Genomic DNA, 27,897 nt, shown 5'->3' with positions numbered 1-27,897 from the left:
GAAATCATGTAATGATGCACTTTCCAGAATGTATCCCCTTGTTAATTATGACTATTGTAATTTGCCTACACATCATTGCTAATTGTTAAATTGTTGTACTATAATTTTAACCTCTTTGTTCTTGAATATATTAAGTAAAAAGGAGGCATTAACTCAGTAGCTACTACGTTAAAGAAATCGTAACTCTAAATAATAATCTGTCGTGATTACAAGTAAAATTATTAAAAATAAACAACTCTCTCATGTCACTCACAAGTACTTCATCCGTATTTATTACATTGGCTATCCAGAAGCTTTTTATCTGTACTTTGGATTAAGTATAGAGACAATGGGACAGTCATTATTAACACCATTCCATAGACTATGTAGAAAGATATAAAGCCAGTAAACAAAAACGTTCCCAATTTCACATGTAATCATTTCTTCCAGTCAGTTCATTAAGATCCTGCTCATGCCAGAGCACCTAGATGAGGGAGCTCTGTGGCCAGTGAACTCATAGCTCTGCTGCTGACTTCCCAGGCAAGAGAGTAAATGATTTAACTACTCTGTTCATTTCTCTGATCAGCCAATAATGCAAACTAGCACCCTTAATGGAAAAGTACACATACTCCTAAACAGGAGACCTACTATCTGGTACCGCCTCTGCAAATTACTGTGAAAATATGGACAAGTCATCTCTCCCCATCTAGAACCCCAAGGGTGTGTACAAAGAGATCCTGTATTCTAATTGCCTTGGCATGGCTACTTGGCATACACAATCACATCAAAGAAAACGTACTCTTGATCAACCTAACCACTAAAAGACTTAGTAAATTTGTTTTTTAAGTGCATGGAAAAGTATTGGGAAAAGATAGCAAAGAGGCTTCTCTATTTGAATTAGATACATCTGTATCCAAAAGAATTCTTCCTAGTCCTTTTGAACCATACCTACTGAACCATGCCTGGATCAGTAATGCTCTACTTTATTTGTAACTGGTAAACAACTGCTAGCTTTGGGGAATGCTCCAGGGTTATATAGCAATCTGTATTTGAGAAAACAATTCCTATTTGCCCAATACATATCCTGCAATGACAAATCTCTTATATATATTAGATAATCCTCACTCTACCCCCCCCCAAGCCCTTCATCATGTCAAGTTGTTCTAAGCTGAATCTTTCTCCCCTCCCCCTCCCCCTCTCAGCCTCCTAAGTGCTAGGATTACAGACAAACGCCACCCCCTACCTGGCCCCTATAAGAACATTCTTCACCTCTGAGGAAGACTAAGAACGAGTGTTCAAAATAAAAACAGTAATAGGGTAGAAGGCAAAATATATCTTTGATAGACAAGAAAGTTTTTTTTACTATTATTTTCAGGATTATGACATAAAGTAAAACAAATCTCCTTTCCCCTAATCAGCATAAAAAGTTATCTGCTGAGTGGTTTGACTTCTTTATGTAATGTGTTGTTTCTAGTACTCCTTTACAAAACACGGAGCTGTTATTTAAGTCAGTCATCCTAAAAGGGGGGATAATCATTGGGAAATCATGCCAGTATCTCCATTTCTGTACTAGATGAAACAGGTGACTGACTAGTTTTCTATTCAGCAGAGTACCTCTCCCCCCCCACCTCTCTCTCACACACACACACACACACACACACACACACACACACAGAAGTAACAGTGCTTACTAGTTAGGTGACTCTCAGTGAAGCCAGGCAAAACATCTTCAAGGGCAGGTGAATGAGTATTTGGTATGTATCCTTTCTATGTACTGGGTCCCTATTGAAAATATTTACTCCTACAATCTGTACTAAATACAAGTCTACTGATACTCTCATAGAAACTGTATTTGAAGGCAAATGTCTAAGATACTTCACCATGGTCATCTAACAGATCCTCCAGCCATTCTCCTTTTTCTTCATAATCTTAGCTAGGTAAGAAGTACATTTCTCTTTGAACAGTGTTATCACCTCCCTCATATTCTCCCACTTTTCCCCCTCCCAGCCCCTTCCATTCCCCAATTAATACAAATATAAACAATTTTTCCAGCAACCTGAGTTTTGGTTCACTGAATTCCATGTCACCAATAACTCATAACTCAACCTCAACCACATATTCCCAAGGTGATACACAAATGTATTATTACCAATAGCTATAATCCCTCCATAATCTCAATTTCACACACCATATCATTCCAGTTCCCTCACTACAGGGCCTCAAATCCAACTCTCCTTCCACTACCCCAGGACCTTGACACTACCCCTTTTCACTGATTTCCTTTTCCTCCCTAACACTTTAGACTCTGTGGTCAATCATTGTAATCTCTCATGATAAATTCCTTGCTTCTCACATGTTGTGAGAACTTGCTTGGAAAAAGTACAACTGACCACCTTGTGGCCACATTACTTAAGGAAGTTAGGGAACGTGCCTATGTATGCACACATCCCAGCTACCTAATTTCACTTCAAATTTACAATTGTCAAATATCTGGTACCAATGATTCTTTGTTTTTGGTGCTGGGACTCTACCAGTGATTCTGAACCCATAACAGATGTCCTATACGGCCACCTGGCATATGTGTGCGTGCGTGTGTGCGTGTGTGTGCATGTGTGTGCGCGCGCGTGTGTGTGTGTGTGTGTGTGTGTGTGTGCGCGCGCGTGCTGGATCTAGGGCTTGAATTCTGGGCCTTGATGCTATCCCTGAGATGTTTTGCTCAAGGCTAATGCTCTACCACTTGAGTCACAGATCCACTTTCAGCTCTTTTTTTTTGGTGGCTAACTGGAGATGAGTCTTATGGGGGCTGGGAAGGTGGCTCAGTGGTAGAGTGCTTGCCTTGCATGCATAAGGCCCTGGGTTCGATTCCTCAGCACCACATAAGCAGAAAAAGCCAGAAGTAGTGGTAGAGTGCTAGCCTTGAGCTGAAGAGCTGAGGGACAGCACCCAGGCCCAGATTTCAAGCCCCACAACTGGCAAAAAAAAGTCTTATGGACTTCCCTTCCTGGGTTGGCTTAGAACCCAAATCCTCAGATCTCACCTTCCTAAGTAGCCAGGATTACGGGCGTGAACCACCAGTGCCCAGCTCCACCTGGCTTTTGAAAACTACCCAACTGAACTCCACCACTGGACCAAGAGCTTCTTAAGGGTAGAGGGTAAATCTTAGTTTAAGGTAATTCTTATAGCCATAACAATAGTAAGCATATCATATGTAACTTCTACATTCTCACTGAATTAACTATTAAACGTATACTAAAAAATCCCTAGCAATGTTCTTTTGGCTCTTTCTTCAAATGAAGACCTGTGACATGGAACAAATCTAATGGCTTCAGATTATTTTAATGGCTCCCCCCATATCCAAATAATTGAAAAAACTTGACTACTTTTAGACTCAAGTTGCTTACCATTTTTCATCACTACATTGGACCAGACATTGGCATTCAAGGCTTGCACAATTCGCTTTACTCCTGTAGACTCAGGAAAATCATCTAAGCAGGGAAAGAAACATATGTGTTTATACTTAGGCTTACATATATCTACATACAGACTCATATATGTGTGTTTATATTTCTCTAAAGCCATATTTTCAAGTACTTCTGGCTTAATCATCTTGCTTATTCATTACTTCACACTGTAACATGTGTTTGGATGAAGATATGAGGTATATTTATCTTAAAGTCTTACAAGTGACATAATTTTTGAAAGAATGAGACTTTTGGTTGTAATATCCAGGCACCAAAAACACAGTTTGCAATGGAGAGCAAGAACTAATAACATGACATTTGACATTTAAAGGTGTCACAGATGTTTGAATATTTCATGTAAATAAGTGAAGAAAAATGGCTTGGGAACATTTTATATTTAAAAATTCTAGGAGGGTTTTCACTTTACCTAAAGATGACATATCTAAAAATCTATTTTAAGATTACACACAATTACCAGGTATAGTAGCACAAATATGTATGTAATACTAGCATTTGGGAGGCTGAGGAAGGAGACTACCAAATTTGAGGCCAGCCTGGACTACACAGAAAATTCCGGGTCAGCCTAGATTACATAGTGACATACTGTTTCAAAAACACATACTGAATTAATACAAAAATATTGTTCAAAGGGACAGAGATTGCAAAATGGTAAGAGTGGAATCCTGACACTTGAGAACAACAAAAAGAAGAGAAAATCCTAGTGCCATAAATAAGCAACTCCATAACATGCTTACATTCATAAAATCGGGCACAAGTTTTAAGAGACCTAAAAACGTGGAAGGACAAAGTGTACCTACTCATTTTCAACACTCTTGGAATAAGTACAGGAGGCCAGGCATAGTGGATTGCCCTGTCATCCCAGGGACTTGGGAGGTAGATAGCAAGAGGATCATGATTTGAGGCCGGCTCAGGTCTACCTCCCACTTCCACCCCCTAAAAGATAGGTAGCAAGATCCATCTCAAATAGTACTACCAAAAACAAACAAAATGAAGATGTGCCTTTAGGGCCTCATGCTTGCTTGCTATGCAGGTGCTCTACTACTTGAGCTCTACTCCCACTTCTTTTCCCCCCACCTTTTTTTTTTGGTCGGTTGTGGAGCCTGAACTCTGGGCCTGGGCACCGTCCCTCAGCTCTTCAGCTCAAGGCTAGTAGTGCTCTACCACTTAAGCCACAGCGCCACTTCCAGCTTTTTCTGCATATGTAGTGCTGAGGAATCGAACTCAGGTCCTCATGTATGCAAGGTAAGCACTGTACCACTGAGCCACCTTCCCAGACCCCTTTTGTTATTTCTTAAGGTAGGGTCCCATGGTTTTTGCCCAGGGCAGCTTAGACCATGGTCTTCCTATTTATACCACTCAAACAGCTGAGATTATAGATGTGTATCCCCACGCCCAGCTTTTTTGTTGAATTGGGATCTCCTAAACTTCTTGCCCAGGTTGGCCTCAAACTGTGATAATGCCAATCTCCACCTCCCAATTAACTGCAATTATAGGAGTGGAACATTACACATGACAACATTCTGCCTCATTTCATTATCATTCTTTTCCTCTGGCAGGATTCTATTCCTATAGATAATAAAATTTTTGGAAAACATACTAAGAATTCAGACTAAAAATTAAGACTAGATAATAGAAAGACATTTCTAACTATCTTTAAAAAAATATAGGTTTCATATAATGACTGTTTATGCGTTACCCTTGTGCTTGTATTCATATTGGTTGTCCTGGCCTGGAATGTCTTTTGGGACAATTGGCACCTCCACACAGTCCTCTATCTAAGTCCAGTCAATTCTTCCCCATGGGAGAGCTGACACCTGAGAGGCCAACTCAAAGTCTCTCAACAGGATCTAACATCTCCAATCTCTGAAATACCATAGTACTAAGTATTGTTTTTTTCTTATGAGAATTCAAATATTTGTATTCGGGTGCTGAATTACAAGGTTTGGCAGACCAAAATTTCTTAGCTCATAAATAGGGATGAATGGTCTGGACAGCAGTGGAGGCCAGAGGGAAATGCTGGGTGTGTTTTTGGTTTCAAGTGTCCCCAAACCACATTGGTAGGTATGAGGTACCCATGAGATTCCCAGGATTTTGGCCTTAATTTACTCTGAATTCAAAAGAAGGTATATAAATTCTATCTGTGAATATAGGACCAACCTTCCGTGTCTGGCATCAGGGAAAGAACAAGGGACTGGGGAAATGACAACAAGTTTAGATAAATTACTATCATCCATTAAAGCGAACAATAAATATTTTAAAAGTCCAAAATGGGTGATGAAACAAGTAGAGGATTATTACATTACTATAAAAGCACAGTGAATTTTTGTTCATATCTTTTCAAACGGTTGGAGAAAAACTGTTTGTTGAAACTCATTATGATTCTTTTCTGCATTAAAACAAACTACCCCATCTCAACCTAAATGCCAGGCTTCCTGTGGACATACACTTACCATCTTCTTCAGGCAATTCCTCAGGACTAAGTTCAACCAATTCAAAGCCATGTTTTATGCACCATTCTTGAGCTTTTTGTCGATTTACTCCTAAAATAATATGCAAAAAAGAAATTTTCATACGTAAAAGTAAAATACGATAAACACCCCCTGACAGATCTTAATGTTTTCCCCTTAGTTTCAATGCTATTCTCCAGGCATCTAAAATCAGTAAAGATAAAAGGAGAAAATGAGGACAAGGAAGGGGTGACATTGTCCAAACATCATTTTATTAATAACTAGATTTTTGGTACTATAGCTCCCTTGTACAACTACTTAATAATGATACTTTTTTAAAAAGAAAGAAAAAACACCCCTTCTGAAAGCAATGGAAGTATCATAAGAGTCTAAAGGGAAATACAGTCGCCAAAAATATTTTTGTAACTTAACAGAATCATCATATGACGCTGTTGAGGAAACAAAAGGCACTCAGTCTACAAGAAATGACAAACGTATCTACCATGCTGAGTATTAGTAGCTCACATCTATAATCCTAGCTACTCAAGAGGCTAAGATCTGAGGATCAAGGTTCAAAGTCAGTCTGGACAGAAACGTTTTTAAAAGTCTTATCTCCAGTTAATCAGCAAAAAGCCTGAAGTAGAGCTGTGGCTTAAGTGGGAGAGCATTTGCCTAGAGCAAAAAAAAGCTAAGGGACAGTGCTCAAGCCTTGAGTTGAAGTCTTAGTGCTGGAGCATGCATGTGTGCCCCCCCCACCCTAAAAAAAGCTACATCCCATCTGAGGGCCTTACCATCTTCACACACTCTGTCACAGACCAAAATCATCACCTCAGGTAACCACGTTTCTGTCAGTGGAAGCCATGAGGAGACACTGTCAAGACCCGATTTCTAGAAGGAGCATATAAGCAAACAAAATCAGAAAATGACCCATTAAGCACTCACAGCAAATGCCACCACCACCACTACCACCACCACCACCACCACAACAACAACAAAGAAAAGATACCAAAATTTCCTACTCAAGGCTCCCTGGAAAGCAAAGTCTTACTTGTGTGCTGTCAAAGTAAATCACAAAGGCCTGGACAGATTTTGCAATCTCTGCAGTGATGAGGAATTTGTTTGGCACGACACACAGATTGATATCCGCAGAGTAGTATTTATTATCGATGGTCCATGGGTAATATCTCACAGCATCACTGGAAGCTGGTTCCACAATAACATCTTCTGTTCCAAGGATATCTAAATAAATAACACAATATTCCCAAGGAAAGTGAAAAACCAATATAGAAAGGTCAATTCTTTTTCAGTAAGATAACTAGATTAGCTGCCTCCCTTAGCTAAGGATTCTAAAGGGTTCTTCATTCGGATATTTTCTTCTCTGACCAACTGATTACAATGGTAATGATAACTTTTTTTTTTTTTTTTGGTCAGTAGTGGGATCTGAACTCCGGGCCTGGGCGATGTCCCTGACCTCTTTAGCTCAACGCTAGCATTCTACCACTTGAACCACAGCGCCACTTCCGGCTTTTTCTGTTTATGTGGTGCTGAGGAATCGAACCCAGGGCCTCAGGCATGTAAGGCAAGCGCTCTACCACTGAGCCACCTTCCCAGTCCAAGTTATAATTTCTTATTTACTGTTAATCAACTGAAAAGCAACCAGCTACAATGTCCCTCATGGAGCATGAGAACAAGTTTGGTGGGAATTCAACAGGAGGAAAGAAAATGAGTCATGAAAATCAAGATTCTGTTTTCATGTAAAATGTCTCATTGAAAATAAACTGCTAGATCAAAGTCTACACCATATTCAAAGCTAAATTTCAAGGTTAGACACAGGCTGCTACTAACCTGGTTGTTTTTCTAAGAGGTAAATATCAAAGCCAACACACACACCATAATGTGTCAATAAGAACACATACAGAAGCACATCAACTACAACAAAGGAGAAAAGACAAAAAGCATACATCAATTGTTTTATTAAGGGGAAGGAGGAACCAACATAGGAATCCACCTTCATTCATGTGTATTTTTTAAACTAGCAAACTGGTTTTTATTTTTAAAGGAGTGAAATGCAAAGTGGAATGAATTCACTTGTTTTTAACGGGCAAAGTATAAAGACAAAGGACTAAGAATCCTACCAATGCCACAGTAGTCCTAAACTGGATGTAAAGTAAACAACTAGGACAAAAGGTTGAGTTACCTTTCTTCAAATCAGCGCCTACAACTGTGTGAAAAACAGCAATTCAAATAGCATACACTCATTAAATGCAACTTAGAGTGATCGCTTTGGTAGCACATATACTAAATTGGAATGATAAAGGGTAGATTAGCATGGCCCCTGTGCAAAGATGACACACGAATTTGTGAAGCATTCCATATTTTTTTTCTGGTCAGGGCTTGAACTCTGGGCTTGGGCGCTGTCCTTGTGCTCTTCAGCTCAAGGCCAGCGCTGTACCACTTGAGCCACATGGCCACTTCCGGTTTTCTAGTGGTTTATTAGAGATAAGAGTCTCACGGACTTTCCTGCCCATGCTGGCTTTGAACCACGATCCTCAGATCTCAGCCTCCTGAGTAGCTAGGATTACAGGCGTGAGCCACCAGTGCCTGGCTCCATTTTTTTTTAATGCAATTTAGATTATTTGGATCTATTAAGTTTAGAATATGAGAACGCTTGAATTTTCACTTTTATATTGTCTTCATGTTTGCATGTTAATGTAATAATACAAAGAATAAAGCTCTTTTCTAACAATTATACATGTTAGAATATATTTACACAGTGGAATACTATACAATTATAAAAGAGTAAAATCCTTTGTTGTCATTCACAACAAAGTAGATGAATCTGGAGAACATTATGTAAGGAAATAAAATGGGTAAAGATAAGTACTACATGATCTCACATAGATATCTGGAGTGCTGAGGACAGACAGATTATGTAGTAATATATGATTATAGTTACATATCAACCAACATATGATGACAGTTAAGATAGGAGGATTATTTTTTAAAAAACGAAAGTCCAGAATAAGCATAATCATATATAGAGACAAAGTAGATAAGTGACCGTCTATGGGGGCAGGGTGAGGGAAGGGACTAGGCGTGGGAGGGGGGATGGAAGTGGAGAATGAATAAAGAATAATTATGGAGATCCTGTTAGGGTGATGAAAAATTTCTAAAAATTACTGAACTGACAGTTTGTACAGCTTCTTGAACATATAAAGAACTGTTAGACGGGCAAATTGCGTATGTGAAGTAGGCCTCAATAAAGCTTTTAGAAATAAGTAAATAAAAGTAGGAGCAGAAAAAAAAGCTATTTCTTTTCTCCTTTCTCTAATCCAAAAGGGATGAGAGCCAGTAAATTAGAAAAATGAATCTCACATTTTTTTTTTTATAACTAAACAACATTTATTTACTTTGCACTAAGACTTTATCTGAGTACATAACTAAATTGTTTCCACCCCACCCCATCTTGAAGGGTTAGTTTGTGAATGTTATAAAGTAGATAACAGTTTGAAGGACTGGAACCAACATTAACTGACAATGAACAACTTCCATCTAAATCATCATAAAAATGTTTAAGTAAAAAAAAAAAGAAAAAGAAAAAAAAAGATACAATGAGGGCCTTCAATAGAAAGATCCTCATTTCATCTAATACATTCGCTCTTGGCTAGACTGTAACAAAATGGAAACAGCATTACTGTTAATACAAACTCCCATGATAGCACATTGTACACACCTTTGTTCCAAGCCCACCCCCTGTGCCCCAATGCTTCCAACTCAATTATTTCCCAGCCTGTTGGGCCTGCCGAGACGAAGGAGTACGTAGATCTTCTCTTTGATCCAGTCTTTGTTATAAGGCTGGTATGTCTGGGTATCAGCTCGGTAAACAAGGCAGCTGAGATCTGCCAGATCGTCGATAAAATCAAACAACTGACTGATATCATACGTAATCGAGGGGCTATTGGGATTCATTCTCTTCAGATGTTCTTCATACATTTTACAAACACCTTCCATGCATTCATTCACAGATTCATAGTCAGCGTAAGTTCTGCCTTCTGGCCTCTTGGTAGGCTGCACCAGCAAAATGGTGTGAGACATAGCGCTAAACGCTTTGCTGCTGCCGCCAACCTGAATCTCACATTTTGATGCTTTAATAACTGGGAGGGTTGGTTTTACTTTCCTCTCTGTGCTGCTTAAAACAAGGTAATAGCTCAGTTTACTTAACAGATTTATTTATTTTTGCTTTTAACATTTTACGTGTAATCACTTTCAATGAAGCTGCATATGGACCTTATTATCACATCTGTGCCATATCAGAACTAAGGAGAAGAGTAACACTGTCTCACCACCATCAATATCTAATGTAGAGTTTAATTGTAAAAATGTAAATGTATGTCTACACTAAATAGAGCTTTCCTCCCTCATCTTTCCTATTCAGTTTCATATGCTTAACAAATTTATTCTTTTGTAAATTAAAACAAAAGCTCTAAGCACTTGTGTACACGGCTTAAGAGTTTTGAGATTAGCTAAAGATTATTCACTTACTTCACAGATGAACAACAATGAGGGCCAAAAAAGACCAACTTGCTTGCTGCTTGCCTAACAAGAGCAAAGGAGCAAGTGGCTAAAACTGATGTCAGGCCTACAGCATTCCTTCCTTCCCTTCAGTGATGTAATGATGCTCACATCTGAGAGATACCACTCCAGAGCTTTTTACCTTTGCACCTCAAGTACCCTCTGTCTCCTTTCAGGAACATTAGGACATTAGGACATTTTGTACAAACCTGTAGGAAACCAATCTATAGGAAACCATTTATGAATTTGGGTATGCATACATCAAAGTTAAGTTTACAAACCTGTAAGTTTTAAAAAACCTATAGTAGGCTGGTAATGTGGCTTAGTGGCAGAGTGCTGGCCTAACATGCATGAAGCCCAGGGCTTAATTCCTCAGTACCACATACACAGAAAAACCTGGAAGTGGTGCTGTGGTTCAAGTGGTAGAGTGCTAGCCTTGAGCAAAAGATGCTCAAGGACAGTGCACAGGCCCTGAGTTCAAGCCCCAGGACTGGCAAAACAAAAAAACCCAAATCTGTAGTAATCCCCCTTCTTTGCCCTTCACTGTAGAGAATAGTGATACAGTCAAGTCTGCTATGTACAAATCAGATGCAGAGTAATTTCACTTGCCTTCTACTGGATGTCAGCTTTCTCACATTGCTAGGTCTTGCGGTACAGCTATAATGCATTAATGTGGGGGGGGGGGCAAGATGGGGGAAGGGGAGAGACAGAGACAGAGAATGCTAGTCTTGCACTCAGGGCCATAATACTGTCCCTGAGCTGTCCTTCAAGGCTAGCCACTTGAGCCACCGCTTCATTTTGGCTAACTGGAGATAAGAGTCTCATGGACTTTTCTGCACAGGCAGGCTATGAACTGTGATCCTCAGATCTCAGCCTTCAAAGTAATTAGGATCACAGGTGTGAGCCACCAGTGCCCAGCTTATAATGCATCATTTTTCTTTTTCTTTTTTTTGGGGGGGTCCAGTCATGGAGCCTGAACTCTGGGCCTGGGCGCTGTCCCTCAGCTCTTCAGCTCAAGGCTAGCGCTCTACCACTTGAGCCACAGCGCCACTTCCGGCTTTTTTTTTTTTTTCTTTTCTGCTTATGTGGTGCTGAGGAACTGAACCCAGGGCCTCATGATACAAGGCAAGCGCTCTACCACTGAGCCACCTTCCCAGCCCTGAAATTCAAGGTATCTTATCCTAACTGTATAGTCATTTTTACACACACACACACACACACACACACACACACACACACACACACACACACACACACACACTCCCTTCTCTCTTCTTTTGCCCCTCACCTGCCCACTTCAGCCAAAAGTTCATGCTAAACTAAGCAGTGATACTGTGTTTTGGACTGTTCCTATCTCTTTCCTTTAGCAGCAGCAGAGTTAGAAATTCTTTTAATTCCAATAGAATTAATGCGTTTGACTCATCATGACAGGGTTGGTGAGATGCTGTCCAGAGGGCTAAAGCCCATTCGCTGTGCCCTCAAGCTGCCACCTCAGACCAAGGTAATCCTTCTAGAAACCAGCTCCCTTCTGGGAACACAAAGTTAAATTTACTTCTTTTTCAAACAGAAACTTCCTTAACCACCAGTTAGACATCCTAATCTGCAGGTCTGTCTACCTCTCCTGAAGACCCAAAAATTCCTCCTCTTCCCTTTCCAGAATGAAAGACAGCCATTGCAGACCTGGGGTCACATATATCTGCAATGGAATGCTGGCCTTTGCAAGACCCTGGCCAAATTGACCACTCTATGACTCACTCTTGAAATAAGACCAAAACAAAACCAAACCAAACCTCTGCTGAAATGGCTTTGACTAAATGAAAATGTGTAAGCCAAGTGCCACTGCTCTGATTGCCTAAGAGTGAGGAACAAATACTCCAGGAGGAGCCTCCTCCTTTAGGTTGCTTGGGCCACTCTTTTAGCTTTGACCACTTCCTAAAGTATTCTTTTTCAAAATTGTTCCCATTGTGAAGACATGCACTGGGATAAAAGAGAAAGCAATTAGAAAAATTATAGGCAGTGACAGGGTCTGACATCAGATGAAAGAGAAAGTAGCCACTAAGAAAGAAAAAAAAAAAGAACTGAGCAAAATGGGGAAAAGTTGAAAATCCAGAGTTTTCATTAACCTAAAGTGAAGGCTTTAAAACCTGCCATGGGCTCAGTTGCCAGTGGCTCAGGCCTGTAATCCTAGCTAGTCAGGAAGCTGAGATTTGATGATCCCAGTTTGAAGCCAGCCTGGGAAGAAAAGTCTGTGAGACTTTTATCTCCAATTAAGTAACCACAGAAAGCTGAAAATGAAGACTTGGCTTAATTGGTAGAACTTTGAGCAAAAAAGAAAAAAGGTAAGGGACAGCACCCAAGCCCTGAGTTGAAGCCCCTGTACCACCACACACATGTGCCCGCGCATCACGCACACATGCACACGCACATACACACAAATTGCCATGGGTCCAGGTTGTTGCAACCATCTACAATTTCATACTCATAATTTCATGAGACTGTCACATCCTATGAACAGATACCTGTATTCAATGTAAAGGGCCTTGCATAGCCTACACCACATTAAAGGTTAAAACTGCAACACTGGTGCTGGCACTTTACACAGATAAATGTCTGGAAAATCCTATCTGGGATTTTCTCTCTCTCTCTCTCACACACACACACACACACACACACACACACACACACACACACACACACACACACAACACCTGCAGAAGTCTATCCAAACAACATCTGTTTCAGGCTGTGACCAGTCAATCACCAAAGCAGAGTGAAAGCAGCAGACACACTCTGTACTTGGTGTCCTTTACTGCCTCTCCCTGACATGCCCCTTCTCTCCTAGCCACTCTAGTCCCACATTTCCACACGCTCTTGAGCTTTTTATATCACAGTGGAAAAGTTTTAAACATTGGAGCAGAGGAAATCCAAGCCAGTCCTCCTCCTTTTCCTCAAATTTACTTTCTCCCAGTTGTCATCTGGAAGAGGTCACCACAACCTCATCTTAAAATAACCGGGTGGGTGTGTGTGTGCACAGGTCTTTAAGGAGCTCACAACACAATGAGTGCAAACATGTGAACAAGAACACAAAGCAGCCAGCAGGAAGGGAAGAGAGAATTCCGAGAAGTGTTTTGTGAGGGTCAGGCAGGGGCCACAGGCAAAATGCCTCTCTATCCCTGTGGTACAACCCATAGGCAGTTTCTACCCAGTTTTAGGGGGAGGGAACTTCTTTGAATTACATTATTACTATATATTGGAAAGTATAATTTACATATACATCTAAAGCAATGGTTCTCTATGGGAACAAGGTTTTACCCCCATAAATGTGTATGTCAATATCCAGAAACTTTTTTTTTGGTCAGTCTTGGGACCTGAATTCTAGGCCTGGGCGCTGTCCCTCAGCAATTCAGCTGAAGGCAAGCGCTCTACCACTTGAGCCACAATGCCACTTCCGGCTTTTTCTGCTTATGTGGTGCTGAGGAATCGAACCCAGGGCCTCATGCATGCAAGGCAAGCAAGCACTTACCACTGAACCACCTTCCCAGCCCCCTCTTGAAACTTTTTTGTGTACCAGTATTAGGGCTTAAACTCCAGAGCTTTGTGCTCTTGGCTTTTTCTGCTCAAGACTGGTGCTCTACTATTTGAGCCACACCTCTACTTCCAGTGTTTTGCTAGTTAGAAGTAAGAGTTTCAAAGACTTTCCTGCCTGGGCTGGCTTTGAATAGGGATCCTCAGAACTCAGCCTCCTGAGTAGCCAGGATTACAGGTGTGAGACCAGTGCCCAGTTGGACACTTTTTTGGAAGGGAGTTGTCAAAAGTAAGAGATGCTACTGGCATACTGTAGGTAGAAGCCAGGAATACTACTAAACTCCTGCAATTCACAGTACATAGAATTAGCTAGTCCAAAGGGTCAGCAAAGTCTAAGCTCAGAAATTCTGATCTAAGGGAAGGAAACCTGGACAACTGATTTAGCTATATGCATGATAAAAAATAAAAATCTGGAATACAAATTTGCTTTTATTTTTTCTCAGGGAACTAAAATTAGTCATTATAATTGATATCATAACCTCTCACCACAGATGAAAATGTCTTCCACTCATATTGACTACTAACCATGAAAATTATTTGGCCATTTATCTTAGATGCTTAGAAATAAGCTATGCATGTTAATGTTCTACAAGAAAGACTATATAAACCCCAAATGAGGTAATTATGACATTAAAATAATTTTCATATTCAAATGGAAAATTTTCATAAACAAATCATATAATAAAACCTTATGAGAAATTTCTATGACTACCTAGAATGAAACATTTGCAGTAGGTTCTAATTTACTCTGAATGAAGAAAATATGTCCATAATGACTTCACCAAAATAAAGTTAAGTTCAGAAAAAAACATTACCCTACAACCCCAGGGATTAAATATTGAAAATAAGTTTGGTCTATTGGAAAGTGTCACAAAGCTAAAAAGTCCAAATTCTCAGCAACCAAAAGGCTTTTAAGAAGGATCAAATCACTGCAGGTGTAATTCAAGTGGTAGAACACCTGCCCCACACAAGCTCAAGGCCTTGAGTTCTAGCAAAGGGGAGAGGGTAGTATAAAATCATCACTAGGCAACACAAAGTCAAAGACTCATGGAAAAGAAAAACTCTGATAAATTGGACTTCCTGCATCAGAATTTATGACTTACATATTTTTAAAAAATGTCATCTAGAATATCAAACAGAATTTTGGGGGAAAAAAAGCATACATTCATAACAAACTTACAGACTATATTTTTAAAAACTCATAATAAGATGAAAAAAGATTTGTACAGGCATTCCAAAGAAAAAGCTATGAGTGGCCTACTACACATGAAATGATTCTCAGTATTATTAGGTAACAGGGAAATGCAAATCAAAGACAGAGAAGCTAGGCCCCAGTGGCTCATGCCTGTAACCCTACCTAGAAGACTGAAATCTGATAATCATGGTTCAAAGTCAGTCCAGGCAGAAAAGTCCTTAAGACTCTTATCTCTAATTAACTACTAAAGTGGAGCTGTGGCTAAGTGGTAGAGTGCCATCTTTGGTTAAAAAAAAAAAAAAAAAAAAAGCCAAGTGTCAGAAATAAGGTCTTGAGTTCAAGCCTCAGTAATAACACAGAAACAAAACACAATACAATCAGATCTTTCACACTTGGTAAAATGCCTTTAACCGAATATAATGAAACACAAACAGTAACAGTTACTAGAAGGAATCCTCAACACACAGCTGATAGGAATATAAAATGGGGCAGCCACTACGGAAAACACTTTGGCAGTTATATTAAATATTAAGCATAAGCTTAATCATATGATCCAGTAATTCTACCCTAGGCATTCATAAAAAGGAAAAAAGAAGGAAATTGTACAAGAATGTTCATAATAGCATTATTCATAGTAAGTAGACACAACCCAAAATGTCCATCAATGGCTGAGGAGAAGAACAGCCAGAACAAGCTATCTTACCATGATATGGACCATGCTGGGTGAAAGGAGCAAGACACAGAAGAGTACATGTTATACAATTCATTTACATAAAACTGTTTAGAAAAGGCAAAACAGAAAATATCATAAAGATAGTAAGATTCGTGGTAATCTAAGCTGAAAGAATAAGGAGCCCAGCTTTCTTTCTAGAATGACAGAAATGTTCTAAAATCTCATGGTAACGTCAGTAGCACAAATTAAGTCTATCAAAAATCAGTGAAGCACTCTTAAAATGGACAGAAGCCAGGTGCCATTGCTTTCATTTTACTGATGACAGAGGTGACTGGGGCATTAGCCTTCAGCATTTAGAACAATGGATGGCACATGTAAATATTTGTGGAATGACATTAACTTGCTTAAAGTCAAATAGCTAAGGAGAGGACAGATCTCCGTGCTTAAGCCACCAATTTCTTTCCCCACAAAAACCTCAGCAGAATTCAGAACGTCAGCTCTGAGCACCATCACCATGCTGCTCGTTACCCAGTGACCACACATTTTCCTGCTTTGAGAAGATTGATGTTGATACTCGCTCTGTGGTACTTCCCTCCACCTCCGCGTGGAATGAGCTTCAGGTCTACATGGAAAAGTAAAACCTCAAATAGGTCACTTGTTGAATCTAAGCCATCATAAAGCTTTCTTCAGAGTTTCACAAGTGTCCCCGTGCGCTAACCTACGTCAATCTTGCCTTCTGGGTAAGTAATTACTAGAGATGTATTTAGTATCTGTACACAGGGCTCCAACATAAACATAATGTTACATCCAGATTATCATTCTTGCCAAATTTAGAAGAATCGCCATACTCTTAAACTTTAAAAAATTAGGGCTGGGAAGGTGGCTCAGTGGTAGAGCACTTGCCTTGCATGCATGAGGCCCTGGGTTCGATTCCTCAGCACCACATAAGCAAAAAGAAAAAAAAGCCGAAAGTGGCGCTGTGGCTCAAGTGGTAGAGCGCTAGCCTTGAGCTGAAGAGCTGAGGGACAGCGCCCAGGCCCAGAGTTCAGGACTCACAACCGGACCCAAAAAAAAAAAAAAAAAACTTTAAAAAATTATTGCATTGGGCTGGGAAGGTGGCTCAGTGGTAGAGTGCTTGCCTTGCACGCATGAGGCCCTGGGTTAGATTCCTCAGCATCACATAAGCAGAAAAAGCCAGAAGTGGCTCTGCGGCTCAAGTGGTAGAGCGCTAGCCTTGATCTGAAGAGCTGAGGAACAGCATCCAGGCCCAGAGGTCAAGCCCCACAACTGACCAAAAAAAAAAATTATATATATATATATATATATATATATATATTGCATATCAGATTTTATTATTTATTGTCAGTGTTTGATGAAGAATTATTCAGGGCAAAAGTTGTTTAAGCCAAATGACCACTGAATATTTTCTACATTTTCTTTTACCTTTCGCTGCATGAAAGCAAGCAGCCAGTGGCTTGGAAACAAAAGTCTGAGTGTGGATATGCTCAGAATCTTCCAAAATAATACTTTGGAACTGTATTATAAATGAGTGGATATAGTTCCACTGGTATTCCTCCTACTCCACCCCTCCCTACACTTTACTACAAAGATACCTTATAATTATTATTTTATCATCGACAATATTTCAAAAATTAATCTAAAACTTAAAAACAATAAAATTCTCTAAATGGAGGGAAACATGGGACACAGAAATTTTCACCATTATTTAACTTACCACATTTCATCATCAAAGGCTCCAATAACCACAAAAGACTAAACATAAACTTATTTTGCGAGCTTTAGCAGAAACTTCTATTGCAATTTCCCCTACCCTTAGTTAGCCACTCTGAATTGCCAAACTTAAACACATTGACTGAATATTGGCTCTCCAACATTTCTCAGCTTAGCAACTTTGTGAAACCATAGCTTCTCTGAACTTTAATTTTATACTCTCTCACTCTCTTTGGAACATAACATGGACATATTTTAAAGTACCTTTGGGTCTGAAAAGATAATTAGCTTGTATTTGAGTTTTCCATCCTCCTGAAACAGGTGACATAACTTCATCAGCTTAAGAAGGAGGGAAAAACCTAAAACAACAGTAAGTCTGACATTGCTCTTTTTATTGCCAGTCCCGGGGCTTGAACTCAGGGTATGGGCATAGTGCGCTACCATTTGAGACACACCTCTACTCTGGCTTCTTTTTGATACTTCATTGGAGATAAGACTTTGCTGCCAGGGCTGGCTTCAGTGATCCTCAGAGATTAGCCTCCTGAGTAGCTAGGATTACAGGCATGAGCTGCCGGCATTTGACATCTACTCTGAATAAACACAAAAATATTAAGCCCTAATGTTAACTGAAAAATTATATATTAAGAATCATAGTTAAAAACAAATTGAAGTTCCTCACTCCCTTTCACTAAATCCAGGCTTCATTTAACCATTTAATAAATCACTTAGTGATGGCAAATCTGGGCCATGAAACAGTTCCCAATAGACTGGTCTTTCTTCCATCCATCAAAGAAAATAAAGACTTGGAAATAGATAACTGCTTCAAAGGCAGACTCATCCTACCACAACAAAACAACTACGGTTAAACAAAATCTATTATTCCTAGAATAGACCAAGAAGCTCCACTCAGAAGACCTCTAATTTACAGAAAAATGCAAATTAGAAGACTCAAGCTTTAATCCCTATAGTGATGTCCAACAATGTTGACCAAGACTCTGAAATAAGTGTTCTCCTTAGTAAATTACTTTGGAACCTTCTGTAAGTATAAGAATAAGACATAACTAGAAACAAACTCTCCGTCTTGCAAAGAACATAAGTGCTGGGTGCTGGTGGCTCATACCTGTAATCCTAGCTACTCAAGAGGCTGAGATTGGATGGAGGATTGAGGGGTGAAGCCAGTTTAAGCAGGAAAGTCATGAGACTTTTATCTCTAATTAAGTACCAAAACAGCCAGAAGTTGAGCTGTGGCTCAACCAGTGGAGTGCTAACCATAAGCAAGAGTTCAAAGATAGCACCCAAGCCTAAGGACTGGCGCAAAAAAATAAATAAATAAAGTTTCCAGGGACCTGAGCAATGTTAAGATATCTACATTTTACGGGCTGGGAAGGTGGCTCAGTGGTAGAGCGCTTGCCTTGCATGCCTGAGGCCCTGGGTTCGATTCCTCAGCACCACATAAGCAAAAAGAAAAAAGCCAGAAGTGCAGCTGTGGCTCAAGTGGTAGAGCACTAGCCTTGAGCTGAAGAGCTGAGGGACAGCGCCCAGGCCCAGAGTTCAGGCCCCAGGACCGGGCCCCCCCCCCAAAAAAAAAAAATCTACATTTTATATTTTAGTATTTTTACATCCCTTTTGAGAGCAGGAACAGTATCTTAGTCATCATTTTAACTGTAATAATTGGAACAAAGGCTAATTTTATGTTTAACAATACACAATACACTTTTCCAGAATTAATGTAAAATGGTCATAAAAATTCATGTAAAGTGGAGCTAGGCACAGTGGTTCTTGACTGTAATCCCAGCTATTCCAAAGAAAGACATTGGAAGGATTGTGATTTAAGGCTAGCTCGAGCATAAAATTAGCAAGATTCCATTTTAATCAATAAAGAGCTGGGTCACACATGCCTGTCACTCCGATTAAAGTCTAGGCCAGCCCAGGCAAAAATTCAATAAACTATCAGAAAAAAAAAAAAAAGAGTAAAAAGGGATGAGGGCATGTGCCTGAATAACAAGCAGAAGACCAGAAATTTAAAACCCTAGTACCCCCCTTCCTCCCAAAATGTGTGTATTTTGTGTTTTAGAAAGAGCTCTGGAATACAGATACTTGCTCTCAAATGCTAGCACAAACTCCTCAAACATGTTGAACCTTCATTTCCATTGAAAGGCTATACTGTAAGGAAGTAATGCCTCTTCTATCTGAGGTATGACATCTAAACAGAATACTACTACAAATAAAACTTTTGAGTGATAAACAAGTTTCTCCCAAAGTCCATGCATGTACTTAATCACAGATCCCTACTGGTTCTCATTTTAAGAATTTTTCTCACAAACTTGGTTATTTGATTATGAATATTTAGCTAAAAGCAGGAAAATAAATCAGATGGTGAATAGAGGAATTGGAGAAACCTAATGTTTCCTCTTTGAGAAGCAAACTTTCCCTGAATGTAGATTAGACTCCATCCAAAACTCATCCAGGGTCTGGTAACACTGACCAGACAACAGGTATTCACTGTGGTAGCATCCATCTTTTATCCCCAAATTAAACACGATTGATCTTTAACTATGGTAAACAGTGAATGCTAAGTAAGTATAAATTCTAATGCTTTCTTTGTTGCTTTGTATGTCCCTCCCCCAAGGTATAACCCCTGCTTTCACTGTATTTGAGGTTGATATAATTTGTGGAGGGGAAGGGAAAAAACAAATCGTTTAAATAGTGATACAGGTGGATCCATTACAACAATGGGATGTACAAGACATTATGTGGAAAAACGAACTTTACAACTTTGGTGGGGGAGGGGGAGGACTGGGTGAGGGGAGGTGGGGGGAGGATGGGAAAGGATGGGAAGGGGAAACAAATGCTTGATAAGAAATGTACTCATTATCTTGCCCCTGTAATTGTAACCCCTCTGTACAGTATTTTCACAATAAAAATTAAAATTAAAAAAAATTCTAATGCTTCCACTCCAATGATAACCTCTTTTTTAAATGGTTCACATTTCCTTATTCAAATAACCAGCTCACCAACTGCTCTTACTTTTTTACTTTAAAACACTAGTAGAATCACAAAGAAAAGGTCATCTAATTTTTAACAAGAATTTGACTTACCTAAGAGACATTTTTTTTTTTTTTTTGGTCAGTCGTGGGGCCTGAACTCTGGGCCTGGCTGCTGTCCCTCAGCAATTCAGCTCAAGACTAGCACACTACCACTTGAGCCACAGTGCCACTGGCTTTTTTATTCTGCTTATGTGGTGCTGAGGAATCGAACCCAGGGCCTCATGTATGCAAGGCAAGCACTCTACCCCTGAGCCACCTTTCCAGCCCCCTAAGAGACATTTTACACACAGAAATAAAACACATTATTTTACAGGATTAATCTGTCTTCAGTAAATTTGACATGTGTTATAAAAATACAATGTTGCTATTTGTCAACTGCAGATAATCAGCAATTACAAGGCAATGACCACTTTGCCAATTTTTTTTTTTTTTTTGGTCGGTTGTGGGGCCTGAACTCTGGGCTTGGGTAATGTCCCTCAGCTCTTCAGCTTAAGGCTAGCACTCTACCACTTGAGACACAGCACCACTTCCAGCTTTTTCTGCTTATGTGGTACTGAGGATTCGAACCCAGGGCCTCATGCACACAATGCAAACACTCTATCACTGAGCCACCTTCCCAGCCCAACTTTGCCAATTCTTATCTTTAAAGCTCACATATGAAAGCCTGGCATAGTAGCTACATGGTAGCACACAATCAAGCAGTAGTCTCAACAATCAAGAGGTTGAAGCAGTCTGGGCTATTTAGCAAGATCCTGACCCTATTAAAAAAAAGAAACAGGGGAGGGGAAGGAAAAAACCAAAATGCTTAAATAGGGATACAGGTTGACCCATGTTGAAAACAAACTTTACAACTTCAGGGGTGGGGGAGGAAGAGTTAGGGAGATGGGAAGGGAAAGGATGGTAGGGGAAAAACAAAGGAGGGGGTAACAATGCTCCATAGGAAATGTACTCATTACCTTACTCATGTAACTGTAACCCCTGTGTACAGCATCTTTACAATAAATATATATACATATTTTTAAAAAGAAACAGTAAAGCACATGATGTCATCACCATTATAAAAATACTATACTCAAGCTGTTTGGGAAGGGACTTTCATGTGTCACTAATGAGAATCAAAATGCATTTAAGTCTTTCGAAAGTTAAATAAGCCAACATTTTAAGGAATCTTGAGCAAATTCTGGTATATTTATTAGACGGATATATAATGGAAACTAATGTCAAAAATATCAGGAGAGGGGATGAGGTGTGACTCAGTAGTAGAATACATACACAAGGTATTGGGTTGGATGGAAAGAAAGCACTACAAAAAGTAAAAACTATATATGAAATATAATTACAATTATTTTTTCATTAAAAGAAATGTACTGGGGGCTGGGAAGGTGGCTCAGTGGTAAGTGCTTGCCTAGCATGCATGCAGCCCAGTTCAATTCCTCAGTACCACATAAACAGAAAAAGCTGGAAGTGGCACTGTGTCTCAAGTGGTAGAGTGCTAGCCTTGAGCAGAAGAAGCTCAGACACAGTGCCCAGGCCCTGAGTTCAAGCCCCAAGACTGACAAAACAGAAAGAAAGAAAGAAAGAAAGAAAGAAAGAAAGAAGGAAAGAAAGAAAGAAAGAAAGAAAGAAAGAAAGAAAGGAAGGAAGGAAGGAAGGAAGGAAGGAAAGAAAAGAAAGAAAGAAAGAGGGAAGGGAGGAAAGGGAGGGGAGGGGAGGGAAGAAAAGAAAAGAAAGGAAAAGAAAAGCACTAGATATAGACACCAATGGATCACACTTGTAATCCTAGCTACTTAGAAGGCTGAAGATCTGAGGATTATGTTTCAAAGCCACCTGGGGAAGTAAAGTCTGTGAGACCCTTATCTACAATTAGCCCCCAAAAAGCTGGGAGTGGAGCCACGGCTTAAGTTGGTGAGCACTAACTTTGAGGGGGAAAAAAAAAAAAAGGCTATGGACAGTGTCCAGATCCTGAGTGCCCAGACCCCAGGACCAGCAGGGAAAAAAAAAATAAAGTATTGGAAAGAAACACACAGAAGAAATATTAGTAGTATTTCTTTGGATACTAAGGTTATGACTAACATTTTCTTTTGTCCATGTGCTAAATTTTACTTAATGAATATGTACTTGTTTGATGATGAAGTAATAAAGGATGGAAGAGCTTATCTCAGCCCAGTGAAGCCGAGATCTGAAGATCAGAGTTTGAAGTTGGCCCAACAGGAAAGTCTATAAGATGCTTATCTTCAAGTGGAGCTGTAGTTCAAGTGGTAGTGTACCAGCCTTGAGCAAAAAAGCTAAGGAACAGAGCCCAGGACCTGCATTCAAGCTCCACTACTGCCTAATTAAGAGCAATATCATTCAGTAGGTGTGCTAATTAAATCTTTAACCTTTCTAGTCATCATAAGTAATAAGTCAGAATATATGTGCTGAAGGGGCATCTTGCCAAATTTTTTTTTTTGGGGGGGGTCCGGTCATGGGGCCTGAACTCTGGGCCTGGGCACTGTCCCTCAGCTCTTCAGCTCAAGGCTAGCACTCTACCACTTGAGCCACAGCGCCACTTCTGGCTTTTTTTTTTTTTCTGCTTATGTGGTGCTGAGGAATCAAACCCAGGGCCTCATGCATGCAAGGCAAGCACTCTACCACTGAGCCACCTTCCCAGCCCGCATCTTGCCAAATTTTGTCACCTGACAAGTGTGTGAAAAAAGAATTATAGCCAGGTACTGGTGGCTCATGCTTGTAATCATAGCTGTTTAAGAGGCTGAGATCTGAGGACTGTGGTTCAAAGCTAGCCTGGGCAGGAAAGTCCATGAGACTCTTAACTCCAATAAACTACTCAAGGCAGCCAAAGTGGTGCTGTGGCTCAAGTGGTAGAGAGCTTGCCTTGAGCAAAAGCAGCTCAGGGACAGCAAGGCTGTCAAGCCCCAGGACTGATATAAAAATAAAAATAACAAAGAATTGTCTGGTGCTTTACACTTTACAAAGCAATCTGACAATGCCTCATTTTAAGAATCAGGAAACTGAGAGGCAGAAATAATCTGCTTTTATAATAATGCTTACTATTCATGGGGTGTTTACTATGTGCCAAGCTCTGGGTTAAGCCTAATCCTGTAAAATTTACCCCCATTTTACAGATTAAAAAAAAAAAATACCCATGAGACTTAAGTGACTTCTCCAGAATCATACCACTAAGAGACACTCATTCAAAGCCATATATTTATAATAGAAGCCTTCAGCAGTGGCTCATGCCGGTAATCCTAGCTACTCAGGGAGGCTGAGATCTGAGGATCATGGTTCAACGGCAGCCAGGGCAGAAAAGTCTATGACACTCTGATCAACTAACCAGCAAAAAGCCCTAAGTAAAATAAGTGGGCTAAAGACTTAAAGAGAAGCTTCTCTGAAGAGGAAAGAAGGATGGCCAATAGACACATGAAGAAATGCTCAACCTCCCTAGCCATAAAAGAAATGCAAAATCAAAACAACATTAAGATACCACCTCACCCCAGTTAGAATGGCTATAATCAAGAACTCTAATAACAACAGATGCTGGAGGGGATGTGGACAGAAGGGAACTCTACTGCATTGTTGGTGGGAGTGTAAACTTGCTCAACCACTTTGGAAAGTAGTATGGAGATTCCTCAAGACTCCACATAGACCTCCCCTATGACCCAGCAATTTGGGCATTTACACAAATGTTCACAAACAAGACCACACTAAAGCTACCAGCACGACTATGTTTATTGCAGTATTATTTACCATAGCTAAGATATGGATCCAACCCAGATGCCCCTCAGTAGATGAATGGATCAAGAAAATGTGGTATATATACACAATGGAATTCTATGCCTCCATCAGAAAGGATGACATTGCCCCATTTGTTAGGAAATGGAAAGACTTGGAAAAAATTACATTAAGTGAAGTTAGCCAGGCCCAAAGAAACATAAGTCCCATGGTTTCCCTTATTTGCAATAACTAGTATATGTCTGAGTCAAGCAGAAAAGGTCAGATAAGTTGATGTTAGGGAAATGAACCCTAAGATATGTATTCAAATGTTTTTTTTCTTTCATGCGATTGTTTCTAACACATTCATAATATTATGTCTTTGTTGCTTTGTATGTCCCTCCCCTGCTTTCACTGTATTTGATGTTGTTATAATTTGTAGAGGGGAGGGGGAAAAAATCGTTTAACTAGGGATACAGGTGGACCCATTGCAACAATGAGACATACAAGTCGTATGTGGAAATCGAACTTTACAACTTTGGTAGGAGGGAGGAGGAGGGTTGGGGGGGGGCAGGCGGGGGAGGAAGGGATGGGAAGGGGAAACAAAGGAGGAGGCTACAATGCTTGATAAGAAATGTACTCATCAAGCGGAAAAAGTCAGAGAATGTGATGTTAGGAAAACGAACCCTCAAATATGTATTTTAATGTTTTTGTTTCTTTCATGCATGTGTTTCTAACGCATTTATAAGATTATTTCTTGGTTGCTTTGTATGTCCCTCCCCCACAGTGTAACCCCCGCTTTCACTATATTTGATGTCAGTATAACTTGTGGAGGAGACGGGGACAAACAAGTCGTTTAAGGATTCAGGTGGACCTGTTGCAACAATGAGAAGTACAAAATGTCATGTCAAAACCAGCTTTACAATGTCGGTGGGGGGGGGGGGGGGTATGATTGGGTGGGGGGGAGGGGGGAGGCTGGGAAGGGAGGTGAAGGGTAAACAAAGGAGGAGGCTGCAATGCTTGGCAAGAAATGTATGCATTATCCTGCCCATGTAATTGTAACCCCTCTGTACAGTATGTTCTCAAATAAAATAAAATTAAATTAAAAAAAAAAAAAAGAAAGGTACTCATTATCTTGCCATGTAATTGTAACCGCTCTGTACAGTATTTCCACAAAAAAAAAAAAAAAAGCCCTAAGTAAAAGTGTGACTCAAGTGGTGGATCTCCAGCCCTGAGAAAGAAAAGCCAAGCAAGAACGCAAATCCTGAATTCAAGCTCCAGTACTGGTGTGTATGCATAAACAAAACATAAGCGTTTAGTTGTACATAATTCAACTCTGCAGGGCCCCTTAGAGAAAGAATTGGCCTTTGACCCAGTTTCTGGGCTCTTTTACACCAGTCCTTGACTTAGTGTGGGGGTTAGGAGTGGATCGTAGTAGCAGAGCCCTGGGCTTCGCAAGAGCAAGACAGCACCCCAAAAAAAAGAAAGAAAGAGGGAGGGAGAAGTGGGAGGGAAGTAGGAAGGAAGAGAGGGGGGGGGGTAGAGAAAGTTGGTCTCAATGTCACACTGTGGATCCGGCATCAAAAACCGAAGGCAATGTTTACTAAAGATCCGGTTCGCAAGTCACAGACATGGCACCTCAAATGCCCCATCTTCGCTCCCTCCAACTCGCAGAACTTGGCACCATTTTTAGGGCACCTTCGGGTTCATTCTCAAGGGATCAACTCGGGGCTGGCTGTCGGGGATTAATCCCACATCACCCACTCCCCAAGGCTCGCCGAACAGGGCCAGGGCCAGGGCCGGAAGCCTCGGGAGCCTGAGCGCCTCCGCCCGGGCTCGCGGCGGGAACCAGGCCCGGGGAGGCCGGGGAGGCCGGGGAGGCCCGGGGAGGCCGGGGTGGCCGGGGAGGCCGGGGAGGCCGGGGTGGCGGGGGAGTCCGGGGAGGCCGGGGAGGCCGGGGAGGCCGGGGTGGCCGGGGAGGCGGGGGAGGCCGGGGTGGCCGGGGAGGCGGGGGAGGCCGGGGTGGCCGGGGTGGCCGGGGAGGCGGGGGAGGCGGGGGAGGCCGGGGAGGCGGGGGAGGCGGGGGAGGCCGGGGTGGCGGGGGAGGCCGGGGAGGCGGGGGAGGCCGGGGAGGCCGGGGAGGCCGGGGAGGCGGGGGAGGCGGGGGAGGCCGGGGAGGCCGGGGAGGCCGGGGAGGCGGGGGAGGCCGGGGTGGCCGGGGAGGCCGGGGAGGCCGGGGAGGCCGGGGAGGCCGGGGAGGCGGGGGAGGCGGGGGAGGCGGGGGAGGCCGGGGAGGCGGGGGAGGCCGGGGAGGCCGGGGAGGCCGGGGAGGCGGGGGAGGCCGGGGAGGCCGGGGAGGCCGGGGAGGCCGGGGAGGCGGGGGAGGCGGGGGAGGCCGGGGAGGCCGGGGAGGCCGGGGAGGCCGGGGAGGCGGGGGAGGCCGGGGTGGCCGGGGAGGCCGGGGAGGCCGGGGTGGCCGGGGAGGCCGGGGAGGCCGGGGAGGCCGGGGAGGCCGGGGAGGCGGGGGAGGCCGGGGAGGCCGGGGTGGCCGGGGAGGCCGGGGAGGCCGGGGAGGCCGGGGAGGCGGGGGAGGCGGGGGAGGCGGGGGAGGCGGGGGAGGCCGGGGTGGCCGGGGAGGCGGGGGAGGCCGGGGTGGCCGGGGAGGCCGGGGAGGCCGGGGAGGCCGGGGAGGCCGGGGAGGCCGGGCCGCCGCCCTCCCTGCCGGAGGGGACGGGGCATCGGGAGGCCGGTCCGGGGCGCCTCGCTACTCACGCTGGACCAGACGGTCGCCGGTGAAGGCAGAGGAGCAGCTGGTGACCAGTGCACAGGGGACGCCCGCAGCCATCGCCGCGCTCGGGAGCCGGGGCCGTGCGGGCGCCGGGGCCGTGCGGGCGCCGCTTCCGCCTTGGGCTGTACCACTGGCGGCCGGCGTGCAGGGGGGGCGGGGAGGAGGAGACTCGCTTCACTCGGCCGGCTCCACAGTCAACCCTTTTCCGCTTCCGGGGTGGAGCCGGCCGGGCTGCGCCGAGCGTTACCAAGGGAACGAGTGCCCGCCCCTCGAAGGAGGCGGCTACACCGGGAGGCCGCACCTCGGCTGAGAGGCGGCCCTTTCCCTCCCGAACCATGGCGCAGGGGACTGACAGCCAGGACCCCATAGGAAGCATCTTAATTCAGGTGGGGAAACGGGCCTCCCTTGGCCCTTCATGGGAGGCCCCTCGGCGCTGGTACACACCTGGGCACCCATTTGGAGCATCGCGCCCGCCAGCCTTCCGTGCGGGGTCCCAAGATGAGGACCTTGCTCCCCCACTGCAGACTAAGCTGGGCCCTGGGCCCTACCCTGCCCCCCCCCCCCGACTCCGCCTCTCTGCTGGTCGACCTCGCTCTGAGCTCTGCCTCGCTTCAAAACAATCTTACCTCAAAACACCGCTTTAAAATCATCCAGCGTGCTGGGGATGTGGCTCGGTGGTAGAGTGCTTGC

General features: G+C 42.6%; 2 protein-coding genes and 1 non-coding gene across 5 annotated transcripts in view; 1 reads left to right on the top strand and 2 right to left on the bottom strand.

The window, feature by feature from the left end:
• Nucleotides 1-27,312, bottom strand: part of Aagab (alpha and gamma adaptin binding protein) — a 43,336-nt gene extending 16,024 nt beyond the window's left edge. For all 3 annotated transcript variants that reach the window (XM_042688021.1, XM_042688023.1, XM_042688022.1), the window contains exons 1-5: nucleotides 27,192-27,312; nucleotides 6,957-7,147; nucleotides 6,700-6,796; nucleotides 5,912-6,001; nucleotides 3,381-3,464 (exon numbers count right to left, since the gene is read on the bottom strand). In XM_042688021.1, the coding sequence (XP_042543955.1) occupies nucleotides 3,381-3,464; nucleotides 5,912-6,001; nucleotides 6,700-6,796; nucleotides 6,957-7,147; nucleotides 27,192-27,264 (535 nt within the window). In that variant the 5' untranslated portion in view covers nucleotides 27,265-27,312. The remainder of the gene's footprint in view (nucleotides 1-3,380; nucleotides 3,465-5,911; nucleotides 6,002-6,699; nucleotides 6,797-6,956; nucleotides 7,148-27,191) is intronic.
• On the top strand, nucleotides 8,183-8,288 carry LOC122114721. Its single transcript, XR_006148612.1, has one exon. It is a non-coding gene; the product is annotated as a U6 spliceosomal RNA (small nuclear RNA).
• On the bottom strand, nucleotides 9,285-10,024 carry LOC122114696 (enhancer of rudimentary homolog). Its single transcript, XM_042688024.1, is given in 2 exon segments — nucleotides 9,285-9,713; nucleotides 9,716-10,024. Coding segments are annotated over 2 exon segments (315 nt in total). The 5' UTR covers nucleotides 10,004-10,024; the 3' UTR covers nucleotides 9,285-9,686.
• Nucleotides 27,313-27,897: the final 585 nt, after the last annotated feature.

Source organism: Dipodomys spectabilis, unplaced genomic scaffold (assembly GCF_019054845.1).
Source record: "Dipodomys spectabilis isolate Male_0828 unplaced genomic scaffold, ASM1905484v1 ptg000108l, whole genome shotgun sequence".
Classification (NCBI taxonomy): Eukaryota; Metazoa; Chordata; class Mammalia; order Rodentia; family Heteromyidae; genus Dipodomys; species Dipodomys spectabilis.
The sequence above is the reverse complement of the archived record's forward strand: the minus strand, read 5'-3'. Positions and strand labels throughout refer to the sequence as shown.